The sequence below is a fragment of the Aythya ferina genome, assembly GCF_964211825.1.
Source record: "Aythya ferina genome assembly, chromosome: 1".
In the NCBI taxonomy this organism is placed as follows: domain Eukaryota; kingdom Metazoa; phylum Chordata; class Aves; order Anseriformes; family Anatidae; genus Aythya; species Aythya ferina.
The window spans coordinates 118979819-119001785 of record NC_140296.1 but is presented as its reverse complement, the minus strand read 5'-3'; the positions used below and the strand labels follow the sequence as shown (position 1 = coordinate 119001785).

General features: G+C 44.6%; 1 protein-coding gene and 1 long non-coding RNA gene across 5 annotated transcripts in view; one reads left to right on the top strand and one right to left on the bottom strand.

The window, feature by feature from the left end:
- NME7 (NME/NM23 family member 7) overlaps positions 1–21967 on the top strand; it is a 93143-nt gene that overhangs the window by 70907 nt on the left and 269 nt on the right. For all 4 annotated transcript variants that reach the window (XM_084523151.1, XM_084523152.1, XM_084523153.1 and 1 more), the window contains one exon: positions 5254–5361. In XM_084523151.1, the coding sequence (XP_084379277.1) occupies positions 5254–5361 (108 nt within the window). The remainder of the gene's footprint in view (positions 1–5253; positions 5362–21967) is intronic.
- Positions 7578–21963, bottom strand: LOC311438640. The gene is made up of 2 exons (XR_014694237.1): positions 11106–21963; positions 7578–9353 (listed from the first exon to the last, which is right to left on the bottom strand). It is a non-coding gene; the product is annotated as an uncharacterized lncRNA (long non-coding RNA).

Sequence of the window (21967 nt, the reverse complement as noted above, 5' to 3'; positions counted from 1 at the left end):
TTAGATTTTGAGAGAAGTATGGACTTGCAGAGAAAGCACACAAAGCAAAGGGAGGCAAGCGAGCCCTTGTGATATATTGTGTGCAAAAGATCATCCGTGACCACAGATTTGATTTGGAGTTCAGCCTTTGTCTTTAGATGGGAGGATCTTCTGTGAAGGACGTATCAGGCTGATCAAGCAAAGTTGTCCCCACTGTAACAGTAGCATTCAGGTGTTTCTTTAGCTTAAATGATCATTACAAGAGACTTGTCTAGTATTGTGTTCTGCATAACAGAATCTGTGCTGCTTTTATCGTTTTACTTCTTGCTGATGGCTTCTGTCAGAGCGACTATTCTGTGCAGCCCTGCTGCAACCAGCAGTGTGTCACTGGTGCTAAAATTCCTGAAAATAAAAGTCAACTGAAGAGCTGTGATGATGGGAAGAGAAAAGAGAGGTGCTTATCCTACCTGCCTTACATAGCTGTTGTGCTCCACTCATTTCAGAGGAAACTCAGGTGCCATCAGCTTTCAGATGGCTAAGGTTTGGCCAGACAAATTCCACTGAAAGTGCTGGAATTGTTATTTGTTCCCAGTAAACGTGGGTTCTGTTCTCTTGAAAAGGGCGTAGCTGCTCCTTGAAAGGAGAAAGCACTTGCTTTGTTTGCCTGGGTCTGGCTACTGCCTTCTAAATCATTTAGCACCCTTGCAAGGAGGGACTGTCTCTTTTATGACAGCAGCTCACCAGGGTGAGCCAGAGGAGGAAGAAGCTTCCTGAGCACAGAGTGGGAGACCAAGTCAACATAAAGCTTTCAGAAGGGGTGGTGATTGAGGATGCTGAGAAGAGCAAGGAGCAGATGCACAGTCAGAGCTCAGGTGGAGAAGGAAAACAAAATGTTTTGCTGTGGCTTTGAGGTGACTGCAGAGTTTCTTGCAGCTCAGGAAGTCCTGTAAATGCTGGTGGTCTTTAAGCAAACCTAAAATAATGAATCTGTGCTGGTAGCACACCATCGGTAGGAGAGGGATGGATTGTGAACTCTCTTATTTTTATTCTGTTTTGCTCAGGAGAAGTGGCAAAAAAAAAATATAAATTCAAGGTTCCTTTTCTAGTTCGTGTTTTAGTGGAACATAGTTCTAGGCTGTAAAAGTTCCTCTGTGTGTTTTTGGTGATGAAGGCACCAAAGAGTTTGATTTTTCCCACTGAGGAAGGAGGGAATGGTTGCTACACAGAGTCAGTGTTTGCTTCTTTGCTTTTAGCTTGAATGCCATTTAAACAACAACCAAGCAGACAGAAGTGTTTAAGAGCACTTATTTTTCTGCCTTTCTAGGTTCCCAAGTAAACATTCAGGACAGATGCTTTAAAATACCTGGTTGTATTTACTTGAAATCTGCAGTTTTGGCTGGAATATATGCTACTGGTCTATACAACTTCCTGTCTAGTCCATCAAAAAGCAGCTGTTTGAAGGAAAAGTGGTTCATGAGCTTTGCTTATCAAGTATGTTTATGATTTTTCAGTCTGATTTTGACGTAGTATTTTACGGATGTTATTGGTGAATTTTTTGTTTCCTTTTGCTCATGTAGAAAGATTTTAGAATGTGCTAAGCAGTTCATACAGGCAATGTTGCACAGGGCACAATTATATGATAGAAACAAGAAATATATGCGTCTGTAACTTATGTAGGAGGACAAGGGTCTTCAAAGGGCTGGATGTAGATCAAAGCCCAGCCTATTATGTGTGATCAAATAGCCAGCTGCACAAGACCAGAGAGGATGAAGCTTTTTGGTACAGCACCCCCTGTTTGATTTGTTGCAGACACAGAGTACTCTTCATGTGAGATGCAAGTTTGTGGCATCCTCATTTGCACATGTGCATGAAGTTCCTGTACACACATGTTCCTCCCCTCTTATGCATATGGTAGAGCAGCTGGAGCTGCTCTTAACTGCTCCCTTATCACATCCTCATAGACTTATTTAGGTTGGAAAATACTTTCAAGATCGTCAAGTCCAACCATCCACCTAATACTGCAAGTTGACTGCTAAACCATGTCCCTACAAGCTGCATCCGCACATCCACTAATACCTACAGGGATGGCGACCCTGCGACTTTCCTGGGCAGCCTGTCCCAGTGTCTATCCACCCCTTCTGTGAAGAAATTCTTCCTGATACAAATCTAAACCTCCCCTGGTGCAGTTTGGAGGCGTTGCCTTGATTCTTTTGAAAAAGTTTTTGAAAACCACTATGTGAAACACATATTCTAAGGCTCAAGCAGCAAGCTTATGAAAAAAGATTAAAAGGGAAAAAAAAAAAACACACCCCCAAGCCAAGTATTATATTTGTATCTATTTGCTGTTGCAGTTGAGGAACTATAAATAAAATGCTTGGCAAGCATCATGTCATAGAGCAGAAGAGCATATATTAAGACGTGCTATAAGGACCAAGTTTTGTAAGGAAATCTCTTCCCCCTCCCTGAAACATTCCCAAGATTTTCAATTGTACATACACAACAATGCCTATATCTGTTCACATATCTCTTTGTATCCTCATCCTTTACTGATACCTTATTCCCTGGGGGGTTCTCAGTGGTGTTATGAGATGGACTAGTGACACTTTGGAACTGATGGTTATTGCTCTTTTTTTTGGCTATGTAAATGTAAGCAGAGAATGCCTTACCTCTCATCCTGTTTATTAACTGATGGCAAGAAAGGTTAATTTAGATTCTTGTTAATCTCGTGCTAACAATGTAAAGAGCTGCAGGCCCAACTTCTGTGTGCTTCTGATTTACTCCAATGCCAGGCAGAACCGAATCAGTCCCTTTTGTGCAAGAAATTTCAGGTTTTGTGCAAGATAAGTTTTAGGAGGGCAGGAGAATGTGTCACAACCCGTGTAGAAAAACTGAGGGAAGAACAGGAGATCATCGGTGAGAGTGAGTGAGTCCAAGCGAAGAACAAAAATGAAGTCTTCTGTTGTGAAGTTGTGAAGCAGAAATGAGAACGCAGGACAAATGATAAATCAGGAGGCCATAAGTGTTTTTAAAGGAGAAAAAACAAAAAAGAACAAAAAAAAAAAAAAAAGAAACATGGGCTTGGTGAGGAAGGAGAGAGAACTTGGGAAAGTTTCAAAAGAAGCGTCATTTTTGGACCTGTGGGAGGAGGGAACAGTTTGATGCATAAGAGATAAAGTTTGGTGTTTCATCTTCTGTTTAATTTTTGAGATCGGAGCTATTTCTTACTAAAGTATTTCTAGAGATTCCATAGCCACAAACATTTTTTCTAATATGCCCAAACTTTACTTAAAAGAATTGATATCCTAATGCTGTTGCCAGTTTCCTGACGAGGTAGTTATTACTGGAATCAACAGTTGTTTCAAGGAAGGCTTGATTTAAGTGTTGTGTAGCTATAGTTGACTGGTATGCGACTTTTGTTTTTCCAGCGAATTTTCTTATCACAGGGCTTTAGTGAGGAGAATAAGGTGGCTTTTTTCTACTGTAGTCTTTTTTTTTTTTTTTTTTAATATGAGACTCTTGACCTTTCCTCTGAAACAAAATTTGCCTGATGTCAAGATTATCTTATTCAGACATCCCTGGCAGGCATCCATCTTCAAAGATCCTGTATAACCTGCAATACACACATGGTAGCAATGGGGAACTGAAACATCTTGTAGTACATTTTGGGTTATACACATTTCAAACATTAAAGCAATTTGCCTTTCAGGTGGGTAGCAGATCATCACAGGAAATGGATCTAGGTTTATTAGGTCACCATGATTGTTAATTGTTATTACAGGAAAATATCTAGGGCTTGCTGGGCTAAGAGAAGGTCTTGCCCAGAAAGTCCAGTTGCCTTAGTTTATGAATGAGACGTGACAAGTGGGTGAAGTTGGAAAGCAGCTGAAGGTTTCTGGCAGATATATTCTTCTGAGGTCTTCTGGGACTAGCTTAAAACATTCACTGCCTTCTCAGATGAAAGTGTGCATCTTGCAAGTGGTCCTCATCTGTACCCGTGCAAAGTTTTCCAGGTCAGACAGGAGCCACAACTGAAGTTGTTTTGAACCCACTTGACACCGAAAGTTAAGAAACGCTCAGACAATCCAGTCTGGTGAGTCGGCTGTGGGGGCAGTAACCTCTGGCTGTGACACTGAAACAAACATCTGGGAGGGGCACAGCAAAACTGCACCGGCCACTTCCAAAGTGATTACACCCTAATAAACCTGGTGTCTTGTCAGAAAGTGGCTGATGTGTGCTATGTTGGCAAGGAAGAATATTTTGTTGTTGTTGTTCAGTAGCTATAACCTCAGCTTGTCATCAGCCTTGTCCCCTTGCTGGCAGCAGTGCTCCCTAGAAACTTATGGAAGAATGTCAAAAGGGCTTTAAGGAGGGGTAGTTGGGCTAATGCCATCAACACTTAGTTTTTAAAGGAGGCATATTGTCCATGAGGGAGGTTTGGAAAAAACCTCCATTGCGTTGGGAGGAGGGACCAACAAGGCTTAGCATGGTTGGCGTAGGATAAAGGTCCAAAGGTAAGTCTGCAAAGAGGTAGTGCAAAAAAGTGCAGCATGGCTGCTGCACTTGAAAGAAAGAGCACAGTGGAGGTAAGAGCTAATGAAAGCAGTTCTCTGAGGTAGAAGATGGGGAGATTCACCCTGCTGAAGAGATGGGAGAAGAGTGTTGTCTCAAGATCTGAGTGGTATCTGCTATAATAAAAAAAAATATAGTCAGGGAGGCAAAGGAGAAGTTTGGTATCATGGAGAAAGAAAAGAGGGTTGAAATGTCAACTACAAAGACCAGAGCATGTTGTAAAGAGTCTGGAATCATACTGCATGGAAGCACAGCAGCAATGAAGGCTGAAAGCCTGGCTGCTCAGTAGTTCAGTCTCACAAATGTCAAGTACTGAGGCAGAGAGTACAGTGGTAGCGGAGGCAGTCTGCAAGGTGGCATGCTAGTGTCTGCTCACTCAGGACAGGAACATTCTGTGCTTGAGAGCTGCAAAGTTGTCAACACGAACTAACTACATTAATACAAATGCCAGGAGGGTGGATCTGTAATATGGAATGTCCTGCATCCCACCCAACGTGACTTATTTAGCCCAGTTTCAAGCAGTTTTCACAGGTTTGGCCATGGCTTTCCAGCAGTTGTGCCTGTGTAGTGCAAGCTGGAATTTCCCTCCTCATTTTCTTTTACAGTGTACCACACATGCTTGCATATAATAATAATGTTTTGCTTTATAAGATTCTACTGCATCATGTCATTCACCAGGTCTTTTGATTTTCTTGTGTTCAACAGGAAATAGCCCGTCATCTCCGACCTGGAACTCTGCGTGCTGTCTTCGGGAAGAACAAGATTCAGAATGCTGTCCACTGCACAGACCTCCCTGAAGATGGACTTCTGGAGGTAAGAGCTGCTACATTAACATATGCTTTTATATTGTAGGAAATTTTAAGTGAAAAGGTGAGCTTGACACTATTTTAAGCTGTTCAAGTGTTTTATATGTGGAATAGCCTTGCTGGAGACCGGTGAACAATGAGAAACAAAAGCAAAGAGCTTATTAAGGGCAATTAACTCATTTAATTAGGATACTGTAAAAACGTATCCATGCACTTTTCTTGAGCAAATATAGTACAATAAAATACTTGCTGAAATTAAAGTTAAGTCTTCTGTGTGGCTGAATGTATACTTGCAACTGGATACCAACGCCTAACAGTGTTTCTGTAAGGACATCTTCTTGGATAACCACCGTCACTCCCAGTCTGGATTGTCTCTACAGAGAGCTTGTGTTGGGCCAGGGATATCACAGGCTCTAGGGATTCAAGTTCTCCACATAGGCAATGGTTTTCTTGGTAGATGGTGATAATTATGCACATCAGTTGGAACTTCCTGTGTTTTATGGTAACTTACTAATTATTACTTGATGTTGGTGTTGTATGCTTATATTAAAGTTCAATAAAATGAGAAAAATAAATTAAGGGAGTTCATAAAGACATAAGTACTCACTGTGAAACCGACAACAAGCTGACTCACCTAGTGCCATACCCCAAAGATGAGGTCTGAACAAGGGGGGCTGAAGTGTTGTGTCAGCATATCTTGGATGGATCTCTTCATCACTGCAGATGTTTCTCCAGTGCTTGCATAGCTTCTGTTGTACTTCCTACGTGTATTTGCGAGTGGTTTGCTGTCAGAGTGTATCACTATGATGGAGCAGCAAGAGTTTTCCTAGCTTGGATAATTTTATGCTGCCAAAAGTGTTTTTTCATTGAGGGAAGAGGAAGAGCTAACTGCGTCATGATCTCCCTTCATGAAGTAAAATTAGATGTGTGGGTTAAAGTGCTGTTTGCCAGGAAATTGCATCTAGCTTAAAGAGTAGCATAGTGTTAACTGAGAATTGCAGCCAACATCGACAAAGTTAAAGCTTTTTAAACCGTTTCCAAGCTGTCATTAAAAGTTGACAACTTTTCATTTCTGCCCAAGGTGTCTGGATTTAAACAAGCAAACAGGTATTTATCACCATGTGCCTAAAATCTATCCGTCATGGCTTTTAGATGGCAGCAGTAAAAAGGTGTAACCTACAAGGGAAAAATAAGTCTCATCAACACTGACAAGGCATTTTAGTACTTCAGCAGAATTTTCTCTCGTGTTCAGTCTGTCTCCTTTATGCTGCCTACTGCTGCAAAGCAGCTAAAACCCCATTTTGCTGGTGGTTTAAAATGAGTATATAGCTACTGTGAGCAAGGTGTGTGGGACAAAGCATTTGAATTGCTTCTCCAAAACAAAAATTAAGGCTGGAGTTCCTTCTCAAGTTCCTTCTCAAGTTCTCCACTACGTGTGTTTGTCCTTTGAATCCCACAGCCTATTCAAAACTTCTTGATCTAGTATTGCTCTTGACTGTACACTTCGCAGTTCCCATGGCAGACTGGTCATTTTAACAGTTTGTTGTTTTTCCATCTAAATCTAAATCTTTCTCTCTCTATTTTTTAAATTATTTATTTTTTAACTTAGGCATAATTGTACATGGAGTGTGGTTCTTCAACTGTCTGTAGTTTCTTATATACAGTCCATGTTAAACCAGCAATTTTAAAGGACATCAGTTAGCGTTCTTTAATGAATGTGACAGAGCAGCAAATGTTTTATTGTCATTGTTTAGCAAATTAATGTTGTCATGTAAAATATGGAGACCTTTTTACTGCTGGAACTGTATGTTTTGGAGTTTCCTTAAATCTGTGTTTTGTAGGAAATGTAGCTTCCTGAAAATGTTGTAGGTAAGCAAAATTAAAAAACAAAACAAAACAAAAAAAATCGTCTGGATTTGTTTAAGTGGAAGAGCTTGCCACAGCTGATGAAGAAGAAATGATACAGTATGTGCAGAGATAATCCTTGTGAGAGACTTCCTTTAGAAGCTTTTCTGTGGGAGGACCTCAAAACCAGTCACAGATACCTGATTTGCTTGTCAAGCAGAAATCAGACCTTCCACACTCCGAGCCCCAGTAGCTGTAACAGTGCCACATGCGCTGGGCTAGAGCAGAGCGACTCTGTGGCGTGCAAGACAACCATAGAAAGAAACTTCAGCCAAAGGCACCGGGCCAAACTGATGTTTTTAAGAAATATGCCATTCAGTGAATGATAGTGAGTGTTTTAATTCTTTAATGGATAACTGAATATTTTAATGTATTGAGTTTAACGGAGCAATTATCCCCAGCCTCAGAGGAGGTGAACTCAGATAAGGAGCTTGTTGTAGAGGAGAAGGACCTCGGCAGTCTTGTGTTGGCTTGGTGTCCACATGTAACAGTGGAACTTGATTCTTTCAGCAGTGTTAGTGTGCACTCGTCATGTCCATGTTCTGGTAGCAGATGTTGTTATTGCTGAGATGTTAAGTCTGCTGCTCCAATAAAAACTTTACAGTATCATTGCTGGATAACAGATTAGTAGAGAGGGAATCTGGAGTAAGCGTACCGCTGCTATATCTTTGTAGACTGAAATTTCAGAGAGAAATCTAGGCTACTGGGTTTGTACTACAAAGATGAACGATCCTTTTTTAAAACCCCGATGAAAAGGATTTAATCATTAGCAATCTCTTTCATTTCTTCGGGTGGCATTGTTTGTACAGTGTTACTGCTCTGTTTCAGATATGACTCAGTATAGCTTGAAACCCCAGACTCTATGCAAATTATTGCATTCCTTTTTGCTGATGGAAAAGGTAAGTTTGGGATCTGAATTCAGGCCAAAGAACCTCAGTTTCATTTTTAACTCTGGTGCTGATTTTATGTGAGCTTGGCCAAGCCACTTTTCAAATTTTGGCATGGAAGTGTTTGGCTCTGAAATTCTGTATGAAGATGCTCTGACTTATATTTATCTTCTCCAAAACGAAATACTAAATGCAACTAGTTCTAGAACAGAAATTGCAGAAGCTTTAGTACAAATAATGGCATGAAATTGTTAACACTGTTTTTTTGTTTTTGTTTGTTTGTTTGTTTCTTTGTTTTTCCCTACTTACTAACACATTGAACTTTTCTATTTATTTTTTTAATATTTTTATTTTTTCTTTGCAGAATAGGAAATAGCTTAATTACTCTTCTGAATCCTTCCATGTTCTGCACCTCCCCTAAGACCAATAATTTTTATTTTATTTTATTTTTTTTGAGAGAGAGAAGATGCTGTGTTGTAAGCTTTCTGAAACTCTTGGTCAACCAGAGAGGTAGGCCTTAGCCAACTGCTACAGGCCCAAAAGCAGGCAGAGCCAGTCTGATAGACAGTGAATAATGCTGTTTACTGCCTTTGATTCAGAGCTCCTGTACAACCTTTAACATATCTATGGCTGAATCATCCCTTTCCAGATGTTCCCATTTCCAATGCAGCCTCTTCTTACAGGCTGAAGAGCTGCAGAGTAGATCCTCCAGTATCTTGGAGCTTGAAATGAGCCCAGCGGGTTTGTACAAAGACAGCCTTAGCTGCATCTGTCAGCCAGCGTGCAGACTACTTACACTACTAATGCTAAAACAGCTTATTAGGGGTCCCTGCCGCAGCCCCAGCTCTGTTGTGGCCTCATGTTGTGTGTGCACATCTGCAGGGTAAGCAGTGCCCCGAGGAGATGAGTTGGATAACTGAGGATCAGGTGCTTGCTGAAGTTAATAGTCAAACTCTAGGTAACTTCAGTGGTTCATACTTAGTTGATGGTCACTAGAAAGGGAAGGTAGTGAACTTTCTCCCCAAAATCATGACCAAGGAAGGAGTACTTGGGGGAAGGAGAGAGAGCAACTCTCAACTCGTTTCTCAGGAACAAGGGCTAATTAACCAGGGATCAGCTTACACACCTAGTTTTAGAACAATGTGTGTTTAATTAATGTAGTGCAGTAGTTTTCCAGTGTTTTCTGTTGGACTCCTTTTCCATGTACCTGGAAAAAGGAAAGTTCACTTTTTAATCTAAAAAACAAGCAAACAAACAAGCCAAACCCCGAAAACCAAACAGCAGCACTCGCTCCCACCAGTTTGACCCTTAACTCCTGTCTTTGTTCTACAAACTACTTCACGTTTTGGGCAGTGACTGAAGCATATCAGAGTTAATGAATAACTCACTTTGGCGCAGGAGATGAGGGGAGATGCAGTTGAGTCTAAAATGCAACTGGCCATGTGGAAAAATCTGTGTATTTTCAGTTGTAAAGCTGTAACTACTTTTTTTTTTCTTGGTATGCGGATACAAGAGGAAGGAGAATATTGCCCTGAATGCTCTTGGATGAGCACTTTGACTTACTGGGCCAGGCGCTTATTTATTGATTTCATATACTTGTGTGTCTTCTGTCAGTACAAAATGTATTTTCACAAGTGACAATGGACAGACACAAATAGCTCAGAACAGTCTGTTTTCTCAGCTTTGCTGTAAGTTTTCCATTGTAATGGGGAGAGGAGAGGAAGGAGGAAGTAGAGAAAGGATTCTGTTAGACATGGAGTGTTTACGAGATGGTGGGGTTTCACAGGTAACAGCTAAAGCCACACATTCTTTATTTTTCATATCCTGATGTTGTTGCCTAGGATATTTGTTCAGAGCAGGGGTTTGCATTTGTTTCCCAAATACAGAGCAGGTGCCACTCTACGTCTTGTCAGGTTTTTTCTATTTTATGTAAAGCAAGTACTATTTCAACCAAGCAAACAATTACAGTATTCACCTGGATTCATATTCCATCTGAATAGAGCAAGGACTGGAACATGCATGTTTTCTATGCCAAATACATTCTCTTTTTAACAGACCAGGGACAGTTTTGCATTTACGCACTGACTCAACTCACCGCCTTGGACCTGAGGAACATTTCTGATAAGTGTCTTGTTGAAATAAGTGTTTGCAAACTATCAGATCTAATGAATCAGCATTCCCTAGACAAACAAGTTTTCTTGAAATTAGTCATTTCTAGGCTAGTTTTAATTGAAGTACTTGATATAAAGTGCTGTGGCTAATAGGCTTTATGATTTATATGTCCCCTTAAAGAAGTGAAAGAAAATTAAAAATCAGTCAGTGAAGGTCTCACATCACTGGAGGTAAAATGAATGAACTCTCCACAGGAGGTGGTGCTGTACGCACACGTTAGCTCCTTGTTATCTTAAATGGCAGAACACTTTCCAGATTATGCAGGAATCCATGTAATCTGAAGGCATTAAAAAACTGCTACCCTAGACCCTCAGTTACTACAAAACCAGTATTTGGGGATTTTGTCATGCTCGGCCTGCAAATTGTTGCTCGAACTGTGCAGTTCAAGGTATTTTTGTTCCTGAAGGGCATTTGTACTGCAGCCAGACACTTGGGGGGCGATAGACTGCATGCCTCTGGGGTAACCTGAAAGGTCTCCTCATTGAGATGCAGCCTGAGTGTCCGAGCTGTCCACGTGAGCTTTATCTTCCTGTGCCATCCTGTATGGGGCAGAGTCGGTCTCCTGGGGCTTCTTTGCATTGCTGAAAAATGCTGTCATACCTGTATATACATGTGTGTGTGTACATAAATACATATAGGGAGAGGATGCTGCCATTGGTGCAACAACATGGTCGAAATGTGAATTTTGGGTGGGATAACCTCCCCATTGCTGAGGGAGATAACGTTATTAGGTGACTAATTCTTCCAGTGGCCGATAACATGGCAAGCGCTGTGGGAGTGTGCTTACCTGTGCCTTTGTGTGTCTGGTAGGCCATGTATGAAACAGCAGAGGAGGGTGAGCTGCTTAGCCAGTTTTTATGGGAGTGGAGGATGTGCCAGCTTTCTTCTGGGTCTTTTGTCTCCATCAGTGCTCTTTCCACTGACTCCTCAGAGCTCCACACGGCTGCTGGGTGCTGTTGGGGGCAGAACTACTGCTGGAAGCTCTTTTTTCCCCTGCACAGCCTCACACCGGTGAGACGGGCTTACTGTTTCTGAGCAAACAAGTAGTATCATCCACCTGCACAGGCTACCTGTGGTGGTCTGACAGGCAGAGACTCGGACAAGTTCTGGCAGTAGGAAGTTCAGCTGGTTGAATCCAGCCTCGGGGAGATGGGAGGCAATGTCATACGATAAGCAGTGACAGGATGGGCCAGTTCACCAGATGCATTTTGTCCAGACAAGTGCTGTGGGCGATGCAAAACAGCACTGTTTTTCTTGGACTCTGTATTACCTAAGTGCTCTGATGAGTGTTAAGAGCTGTGCTGCTCCTGGGCTTTTAGCGCAGCTGCCTTCCACCTGCCAGAAGCCAGCTGTACCTTGCTCTGGTTTTCCAAACAGTGCCGTGAGAAGCACACCTTGTACCTCCTTTCCCTTTGCGTTTATTTGAGGAGGCTGGGAGGAGGGGGTTGTTCTAGCAAGCTGTTCAGAGTGGCCGGGGAGGCACTCACCTTGCGGCGGGGGAACACGACAGATGCATCCCATAACCATTTCCCTAAGCACGGAGTCCTGTTACAGAAGCACTCTGCTCCCTGCCAACTCGCCTTTTTCTGCTCGCTGCTTTCTTCCCTGCCCGCTGCCATTGTCTCGACACGTGGGCGTGCTGCAAGGTGGTGGCTATCATCCACCCTGGAAATGCTGTTGTGCCAGCAGGGAGCTGGTCGCTGGGTTTAGGTTGTAACAGTTTAGGACGGAAGGCATCAGAGGGATGCGGCTCTGTTACACTAATCTTGTTGGTGCATCAAGGTATAGTCCAAGCAATTTAATAAAGCATGTCAATGAGTAACTCTCAGAAGCGTCAATGTGCTTACTGTGGAATTTGTGTATGTCACATTCTGAACAAAGGTCTCCTGCATTGCTTGTTACCGATTAACTTGTCTGGTATTATGCAAGCTGCCTCTACCAGCTGAGAACTAACTCTCCCCATTCACAGGGCAGCGCAGCTTGTAAAACATTACACAGCAGAAGTGCATAGCATGGCAATGAACCTTTCACTGAGGGCATTTCAGCCGTACAGCATTTCCCTCAGGAGTCTTTAAAATATTAATAAAGAAGCCATTGTTTCACTCAGTCATACGGCAATTTTGCAATGAAGTCTTCTATTAGGGGCCCATACTGAGCTGCATAATCCAGGGTAAGATGCTTTTAATAATTTCCAGTGAAAAAAAAATACAAAATTTGAAGGTTTGAGTTGTTGGTTTTGTTTTGTTTTGTTTTGTTTTTCAAGTTTTCATCAAAACACTATTTTTGGCTGTCATTTGGAAATTTCAGTCTCTCCTGGTACAAAATGATTTCTAGAGAGACCTGTCAGATAATGGTTATTATGATTCAAGTGCGTCTCCATTTTAACTTTTTGACACTTTTTACCCAACAGCTGTGAGAACAGGTTGGAAAGAATCTGGAGTGTAGGAAAACTTCATCTCATTTGGTGATGTTTTTGCATATCAGCAAATGTTAGCCAGCACTGGAATTCTGTCTCAAAACGTTTCCTGAGGCTGTATATACACTTATAGAGAGAATTAAGTAATCTTTTTGTGTAGGCCCATCTGAAAAGAAATTAAAATTAAAAATAGCAATAATAGAGAGATGGATTTTGAACACATGTTGGTGATTTATCCTTTTTTAAAATTAAATTATGATATTATTGGGTCACTTGCAGCCTAATTTTGAACATCAGTTGTATAATTATTATACTTGTGGGCCAGACAGGCAAACTAAACTAGAACCTTGTTTAAACAGAGTTGTGAAATAGTTGAGCTCTTGTGCTTCCTCTTCTGGGTAAGATCCGAGGTCCAGCTGCCCCTCGCTCTGCCAAGTCGGAGGTTTATAAGTGCCAGAGAGGAGAAGTTAACGAGTGTGAACCAAGCAGCTCCCAAAGCTCTTTAAGTTTCACCTTACCCCGGAGGTAACCTATGTGATAAACAGGGCTTGGCTTTTGGCATGTGTCCATGTTGCACTGAGCAAGGTAATTTTGCAGAGGGGAGGTCAAGGCAGAGGGACAGCTTTGCACTTCTTTATAATTCATCTGAGGCCCAGTTTGTGTCTTTGAGAGCACTGCTGTCTTCTTTCGCTTGACATATTCTCATTTTGAACCAAAAACCTCAGGTCCTATTTCCTCTACCCCTGTGCTGAAGTACAACAGCAATTTATGTGCAACTCAGCTGCTCTGTGGGCAGACTAAAGGAAAGAGGAGAGAGAAAAGCCTGCGGTAATACCTCATACAGCAAAACCAATAAGCAGTGCTGTCAGTTGTGCAGAAGCATGGTATCTCCTTTTGTTTCTTAAGCAAGGAGTTCTGCACCTTTTCTCATGGTAAGAGAAGCACTGTTTTCATGTAGTGCACACTGCTGGGTGATGCAAATATATTTTTACATGAATTCCTGTTACCGACCTCAGCCAGCTGCGCCTCCCACCTCTCTCTCAGAGGTCAGGTAGGTAAATAATTAGCTATATTTGTACTTCCTGTATAGCGTTTGCACCTTCTCTCATCAATGCAACTCTCTTGACTGGATACTCTAAACTAGCAGTAATTATTAAGTCAGCCATCTGCATATATGTGTTGAAATGTACATGGAGTGTGAGGGTTGAGGGGGGGAACAAATCCAAACTTGTGTTAATATGGATACAAGACTGCACACATGCTTTCCTGTCCAGCATACATGTAGATCCTAATGATGAGGGTTATCTTGAGTTAGGAGTTTATCAAGCTCCAGAAACCACTTTGTCTTTCATTATTAATAATAAGCAATTAATCAAAGTGTGGTATCATTATCAGTGTCGGTTTTGTGTTGTGTTGTGTTGTGATAACACTGCAGGCTCAGGCCCTGTGCATGATGACCGTGTGCTAGCAGCTGTGCCAGTCAGAATGGTGATGGTCACCTGAAAGGATGTTGGCCATAGTCTAGGGCTCTTTGAAGTCACCAGCATCTTCTGGCTTCAGTAAGAGCAGGATTGTCCCTCTCCCTCCTTAACCCTGAAGTGCATTGGTGTAGAGATGGGGAATGATAAATCTGTAAGTATATCATGTTACCATGTGGGCAAGTTTCCCTCTGTGTTGATCTCAGTAGTAGTTATTGCCGTTGTGTTGGAGAGGGACAGTGTGCCGAGAGTAGCTAGCCACAATCTGGGAACTGTGGCCTGCCTGGTTTACTCAGTCCAGCTATTGAACGGGGACGTGGTCAGCCAGGTGCCAGGAGTCTGGTCCTGTCATGACAGTTTGGGGTTCAGACCACAGCAGGAGTGTTGTAATCGCAGAGGATCTCTGAGACTTGAAACAAGCTCTTGGCCTCCCCATACTGACCTGTCCCAGAGGGGTATGGAGCTTTCTAGGCTCAGTGGCCTCATCCAGAAGGCACTTTGAACACGACTCTGTGGGAGGGTTGCCATTGCCTGGGCAGGATGATTCCTGTCAGCACAGAGAGCCATGGTCTGCACAGGGGCTTGTGATGGTGCATGCAAGGCCACTGCTTGTGGATGGGGTGGTGTTCTTGTTTTGTTGGGCTTTTGTAGGGTGTTACAGAGTCACAGAATGATGGAATGTCCCAAATTGGAAGGGACCCACGAGGATCATTGGGTCCAACTCCTGGCTCCACACAGGACCATCCAGAAATCAGACCCTATGCCTGAGAGCGTTGTCCAAATGCTTTTTGAACTCCGTCAGGCTCCATGCCATGACCACTGCTCTGGGGAGGCTGTCCCAGTGCCCGACCACCTCTGGGTGCAGACCCTTTCCCTAGCCCCCAGCCTGACCCTCCCCTGTCCCAGCTCCATGCCTTTCCCTCGGGTCCTGTCGCTGTCCCCAGAGAGCAGAGCTCAGCGCCTGCCCCTCCGCTCCCCTCGTGAGGGAGCTGCAGGCCGCCATGAGGCCTCCCCTCAGCCTTCTCTGCCCTGGGCTCAACAAACCAAGGGACCTCAGCTGCTCCTCATACATCGTGCCCTCCAGACCCTTCACCATCTCGGTAGCCCTCCTTTGGACACTCCTTAAAAGTTGTATGTCCTTTTTATGCTGTGGTGCCCTGAACTGCACACAGGTGAGGCCGCACTAGCACAGAGCAGAGCAGGACAACCCCTTCCCTCCACTGGCTGGCTGTTAGTCTGGTCTGTCATGACTCTCACCTTGTTGCCAGGTGTAGCCTGTTGGGTCTCATGGCCAAATGCTTCCTTGCAGAACATCTTGGTTGCCCAGGAAGAGCTGTAAATGATGGCTGCCTTCTGCTTCATTTATTTGCTTGTTGCTTCCTCACCTGAGTACATGGCGTGGGTGAAAAAAAGTTCTTGTTCTCACTTTGTGACCGCTTCCTCCTGTATTTGCATTAATCTGTCAGCTCAGGACCGCAACTTTCCATGCTCTCAGAGTAGGTTGGAGAGCCTTAAGTCGCTACTGGCAAGAAGCCCTCATGGTATCTGTGGCATTGGAGAGCTTTACCAAGATACTTCAGGTGCTGGCAGCAGGGGCCTCTTTCAGAGTTTTTATCCAGCATTCAGGACATGGTTGCAACTTGTGCCCTTTTATCAACACCCGTGTTGTTGCACCTAGCATCTTGTCTGTACCGAAGGTGACTGGTTCAAGGGTGTCACAATCATGTTTGTAAGAGCTCCTCAGCTTTGAGGCAGGCAAGATATATGTCCCTCAAGATATAGGTGAAACACAGAGGCAGTGATCCTGGTGGCTCAGTGAGTTACTTGGGAACCTTGAGAAAGCCGTACTTGCTGCCATGTTGTAGTTTTTTCATGTGAGGTGGGTGCCAGGACCTTCCACTTTGTTTTTTTTCGAGTGGCTCTTCCAGGCCAGTGAGCTTTCCTGATGGTGACCAAAGAGCAGGGCTTCTGGTGAGAGAGCCCTGGGGTAGTATGTTTCGCCTCAGCTACCGAGCAGTTAGCTTATGCCATGGAGTAGCAAGATTTACTGAAACTGTACCTTCTAGCGGGCCTGCAGATATCTGTGCTTCAGAAATCAGTGGCTTGAGTCAGCATGTTAGTTATGCGCTGTGTATAAGCAATGTTTCTTTGTTATGTTAAATAAGCTTTTGGTTTCACTTGTTTTTCTTGTACTGTTACAGAGTCAATAGCATAAATCTTGCTTTCTTGGTGTTTTGTTTGTTGTGTCATAGTGGTGATTGTCATGTCCTCTCATTTATACCCGGCTTGAAGTTCAGATTTCTCTAATGTACTGTTCAATTTCCAAATAGCTTCCATTGCTCTTCTCTTACCATATTTTCTGAGTTGATCGTAACCATACACAGTGTTTGAGATGACTCTGTTATCAGCATGTAGTATAAAGGCAGGATATCTACTGTTATTCTCTAGTGTTTCTTTAATGAAACCTTCTGTTACAAAGTTTTTTTTTTGTTTGTTTGTTTGTTTTTGTTTGTTTGTTTGTTTGTTTTTGTTTGTAGGGTTTTGTTTTTGTCCCAGCTGTACTTAAATTAATCTGGACACATGAAGAGTGTGTGTGTGCTTCAGAAATAGTTCTGTCTTGGGCAGCCTGAACAGCTGTATTTCTTACAGTGTGTGATGCTTTAGAGAGGGGCAGGAGTGACTGACTTCTGATTTTTTTTTTGAACAAACTTTCTGGGACTAAACTCTCTTTGGGTACATGTGGGAAAATAATTCATTATGAGCAACGAATTAGATCCTCTTATTTGACAACAGTTTTCATTCCTATACTGCTTTTGCCTGGAAGGATGGTAGGTTTGGGATGTGTTAGTCTAATTATTTCGTGAAGTGCTGAGTGAAGTGTAGCTGAAATTCATTTTAGGCATTAGCAAATGCACTAGAGACTTCATGTTCATATTGATGTTCAAAACAAAATTAATGAGTGAAGAGATTTTTGGCTCCTAGTAGTGACCTCAAAATGAGATAACCTGTGAAAATTATAAGACCGAAGTGTTTTGGGAGAGTGGTATTTTTGGTATTTTGTACGGATGCTGAAAATTGAGGTCAGCAAAGATTCTCTGTGTCATGTGCATGGATGCCTACACTGAGTCAAGACAATAACGTTTCACGGTGATTTCAGGGAGAGGGGTCTGTCCGGCTGCTTGAAAGGTGCTGAGATGACTGACAGCTCTAAATTAACACAGGGATCAAAAAGCTTTCCATCTCCCAGCTGCCAATTTCGGTTCAGCAGATACGAGGAAGGACCAGAACTGCCATTATCTTCTGGATGATGGATGTGAAGTGAATCGGTGATCTCAGCATGCGTTTTTACCAGTGTGTCTCTTCATCAGCCCCCTCACTTCTGACACAGGCGGTATTAACAGGATCTCTTGTCCAAAACTGCCACCCCAAAGGTCAAGGCGATTGGACCCTGAGTGCTGAGGTACCTCTCAGTGCCAAGATTTTCTCTGGAGCACTGCCTGTGTCATGTGCTGCTCACGGTGTGCCTTGCTCTGTCCCTATGGAGAATCACAGGATGTCCTGAGTTGGGAGGGAGGATGAGGATGAGGTAAGAGAACTGATGGCATCTAGCTGCACTGGTGCAAAGCATTTGACACTGTCCCACACAGCATCCTTTTCTCTAAATTGGAGAGACGTGGATTTGACAGATGGACCACTTGGTGGGTAAGGAATTGGCTGTCTGGTCTCACTGAAGGAGCTGCAGGCAAGGTCTCAACGTCTGAGATTGGTGATGAGCGGTGTTCCTCGGGGGCTGGTACTGGGACTGGTGCTGTTTAACGTTTTTGTCAGTGACATGCACAGTGGGATGGAGTGCACCCTCAAGCAGGTTTGTGGACAACACCAAGCTGCGTGGAAGGAGGAGAGGGGCCTGGACAGGCTTGAGAGCTAGGCCTGTGTGACACTCATCAAGTGCAACAAGACCAAGTGCAATCCCAAGCAGAAATACAGGCTGGGCAGAGAATGGACTGAGAGCAGCCCCGAGGAGAAGGACCTGGGGGTGGTGGTGGATGAGAAGCTCAACACGAGCTTGGGACTGGATGGGCTTTGAGGTCCTTTCCAACCCAAACCAGTCTGTGATCATCAAATCAAGCTGTGTTTGGCTGACACCTCTCATCAACCTTTTTGCTTTGTTTTCTGGGTAGAAGGACAATTAAATTGTAGATGTCTGTAACTTCTAGGCTTGAAATCCTCAGGACACTTTGTGCCTGCACTGTGTCCTGAGTTATTAATGAGAGCTTTTGCTCTCCCTTGAAAAACTGGCTGCCTCACTTGATTTGCTTCCTTTTCTTTTTTTTTTTTTCTTTTTTTTTTAATTTTTCCTGGTTCTCCATGCTCTGAGAGCACACATTGTTCAGATGATAATTGTTTGTGCTCTGCCAGGGCATTAGACTGGATTTTGCTGTTGCCTGCTGCATTTACTCCTGACAGTTTGCAGGAACGTTTGGAAGCTTCTGGAGGGAGCGGCTGACTTCATTGATGTGAGCTCTGCAGCATGCATGCGACTGAAGCAAAGCTTCATGGAGCTGGAGCAGCTCTCAGCCTCTCCTGGCTGAAGCAGTTTGTGGGGTCAGAGTCAGAAGGTCACAGTTCTTCATCCCTGTCACTACTTCCTGAACATGACTGGTGTTAGTCCCCGAACAGGAACTAGAGCAGGCATAGCTGCAGACTGCAAGGCAGGTGGGTGGCTCCAGGGATTTGTAAGGAGAGTGCTGATTTTAAATTTAATCCTGTTTCATCCCTGGCAAGGAGCAGACACACCTGAATGTTCAGCATCCTTTGAAGGTCATTGGGTGGCTTCTGTGAAATGCACTGGGTTGGCTTCAGGCCAGTTCCTGGTGTGAGCTTGTCCTCTACCACCTGTAGAGGTCCTGTAGAGAAACCAGAGGAGTGCTTGGATGATAGAAACCTTGCCCTCGGTCCTCGGGGTGTGTTGAGGGGCTTTATGCAGGCGCAGCTGCTTTTTTCGTGGTTGATATTGTACCTGGGCCCTGGGAAAGAGAGTGACTGTTTCCTGAAATAGGGGGTGTTTCAGCATGCCTAACCCCAGCTGGGATGCCCTGGTTGCCTTGGCACTTTTAGATCTGGGTTCTTAGAGCTGTCTCCAGCTGGGTCCTCTAAAGATGGGGGCACCCCAAATCTCTTGGTATTGCTGAAGTCCTTGCTGTTGGTTCTTGGCTTCTGCAAAGCCCCGCATGTGTTGGCACTGAGTGGGATAACTGGTGGCTGCTGGCGCCTGCTGGCTGGCGGCTCTCGTCTGAGCTGCTGAGGGCGAGGTTCTTGGAGAGCCGCAGCCTCCTGGCGCAGCTGTTAGCAGGTTTTACTGGAGCCGGGCGGCACTGACCCACCTCAGAGTTACATGCGAGGAGGATGTGTCCTCGGCACCCAGCTCCACACTTCATACAGCACGCACTGTGCCTGTCCTCGTGGGCGAGCCTCTGCAGAGCAGGCCGTGTGGCTCTGAAACAAGCCAATGGAAGCTGGTTGAGGAGGACGTTTCCTGTAGGTTGTCAGCAAGCTGAGGTTGTTGGGCTGCTCAGCCCGGGGCAGCGTCCTGCAGCACCTGCCAGGGCAGGTGGGGGCCTGGCCGCGGGGTGCAGGATGTGGTGGGAGGTGGCGGAGCGCCGCTCAACCTGCCCACGTTCGGTGCTGTGAAAACTGGTTCCTGGCCTTTATTTGTATGCCTGTGCCGGCACAGGCTTAAAGGGGCTTGGTGTTAAATGCATTGTTCTGCTTCTTATTTTATAAGGATTTTAATGCCTCGCTCTACCCCTGAAATCCAGCGGCCCTGTATCAACAAGCCAGGAGATAAAATTCGCATTAATGGTTACAGTTGTACTGAACTACAGTGAGCCAAGCTGGCAGCAAGAACAAGGTGCTCAAACTGGCAGCTCATAATGCTGTGTCCTGCTGGGCGGCGAGGAACAAGGCGCCTGCCTGGAGAGAGGGGCTGTTACACGGGCAATACAGCGCAGACCCCGCCCCCAGGAAAATAAAAATCAGCCTGCAGGTGCTGTTAATTTTAGCTGGATGAGCTCGTTTACGTCTTTACCATCCCCAGCTTTTCACTGTGTGCATAGCAGCACACAGCGGCTCTGGCAGTAGGACTGTGAAGGTAAAGTCTGCTGTGTAACCATCATTGCTGGCTCCAGTGCGTGAGCTGCCTGTCCAGAAGTCCACGCGTGGTTTTCTGGTGTGGTTGTGGGTTGGTTTAATCCCTGCAGCCGTGTGGTGCTGAGCCTCCACTGGGGCTGACGAATGAGTTGCATTTTGGGGCAGCCTGGTGGTAGCCGAGCTGTCAGGAAGCCCGGTCTCGTCAGTGGGCGGCTGGCAAGCGTGAGGACAGGGCAGCCACTGCAGTTAGTGCCTGGTTAATTAGTGAGCCGAGCTGGCCAGCCTGCTTTCACTGAGTCCGTGCTAGTGATTTGTGGATAAACGCTTGTTTTTTTGCATTATTTTATAATGTATTACTCAGGGTACATGCTGCCTGTGCCACCTGCTCCCTGAAGGAAACGCAGGTGCCATAAGCTTTCCGTGGTGTTTGGCCAGCCCCCTAGAATAGGACACTATCTTTATTATTGGTTTACACTTGGACTTTGCTCTTATATAGTAAATTAGCCTGCAATAAATTATCTAACTATGAGTTGGCTTTTCTTAAACTAAAGCTTTTTTTTTTTTTAAAGTATCACCTGCCAAGCACATAAGGTTTGACCTGTAGGGGCGAGGCTGTGCCTAAGAAACCTTGACCCGTGCAACCCCCATCTCCACCCCATCTGGGTTGTAAAACAACCGCCTGCCGGGCGCCCACACGGCCAAGTGTTCCCGTAACGCGTGTGACTTCAGCGTGCCTTTCAGGGAGTACTTTGGTGCTTCACTCACAGCGGCTTTGTTTTGTTGAGCTCTTGCCTGTATGCATACAGCAGCAAATTAACCAGCCGAAGGTGAGGTTTCAGCTAGCTCATGCTCGTTGTTAAAAACGATGAAACACTTGTGCTGACTGCTGTGGTGTACAATAGCTATGTTTGGCCTTCGAGCAGATGGCTAAAAGTTCAGCAGATTGCTTTTCCAGTATATTGCATTCTAATTATGAGGGCTTTTTCAAGCAGCTTGCTCTAGGATATTCATGTTTTGCCACTTTACCCAGAGAAATTCTGCCTGGGATCTGCTCCATACAGCATAAAGGGATCCTGACTCCGGCAGGAAGCTGGCTGCCAACCCGTCACATCTCTGAGCAGCCCTCTCAGGCGCAGCCTGTGCTCAGAGCAGGGCAGCTGGCCCAGCAGCAGCCAAGGACAAATCCCAGCCCTGCAGCTCCCTTTCTTCTGCTTTTGTGACTCCAGTTTTCTCCCCGCCTGGCCCTGCAGCACTTACCTCTGGCAGGCGGTTAACAAACAGCTCTTACCTGACCTTACCACAGGAACACTCAGCTGGTGCCGCTAGGCCTGGAGCACACACAGTGACAGTGAACACCGCAAGCCTTCACTGAGGATGTTTTAATGAGCAATGCAATCAGGGCACGCATGCCTCTGCAGCCTCTAAGGCATCAGCTCAGGGCGAGGGGAGAACAAATACTTAACCCCAAACCGCTCTGTTATGGAGCAGAAGCATCATGTATTTGCTCAAAGGTGGCAGCAGCGCTTGACAGCAATCCCAATGTGCGTTTCAACCACCTCAAGCTCGGATGTTCTGGAAATGATAAAAATGTATTTTGTTTTTGAC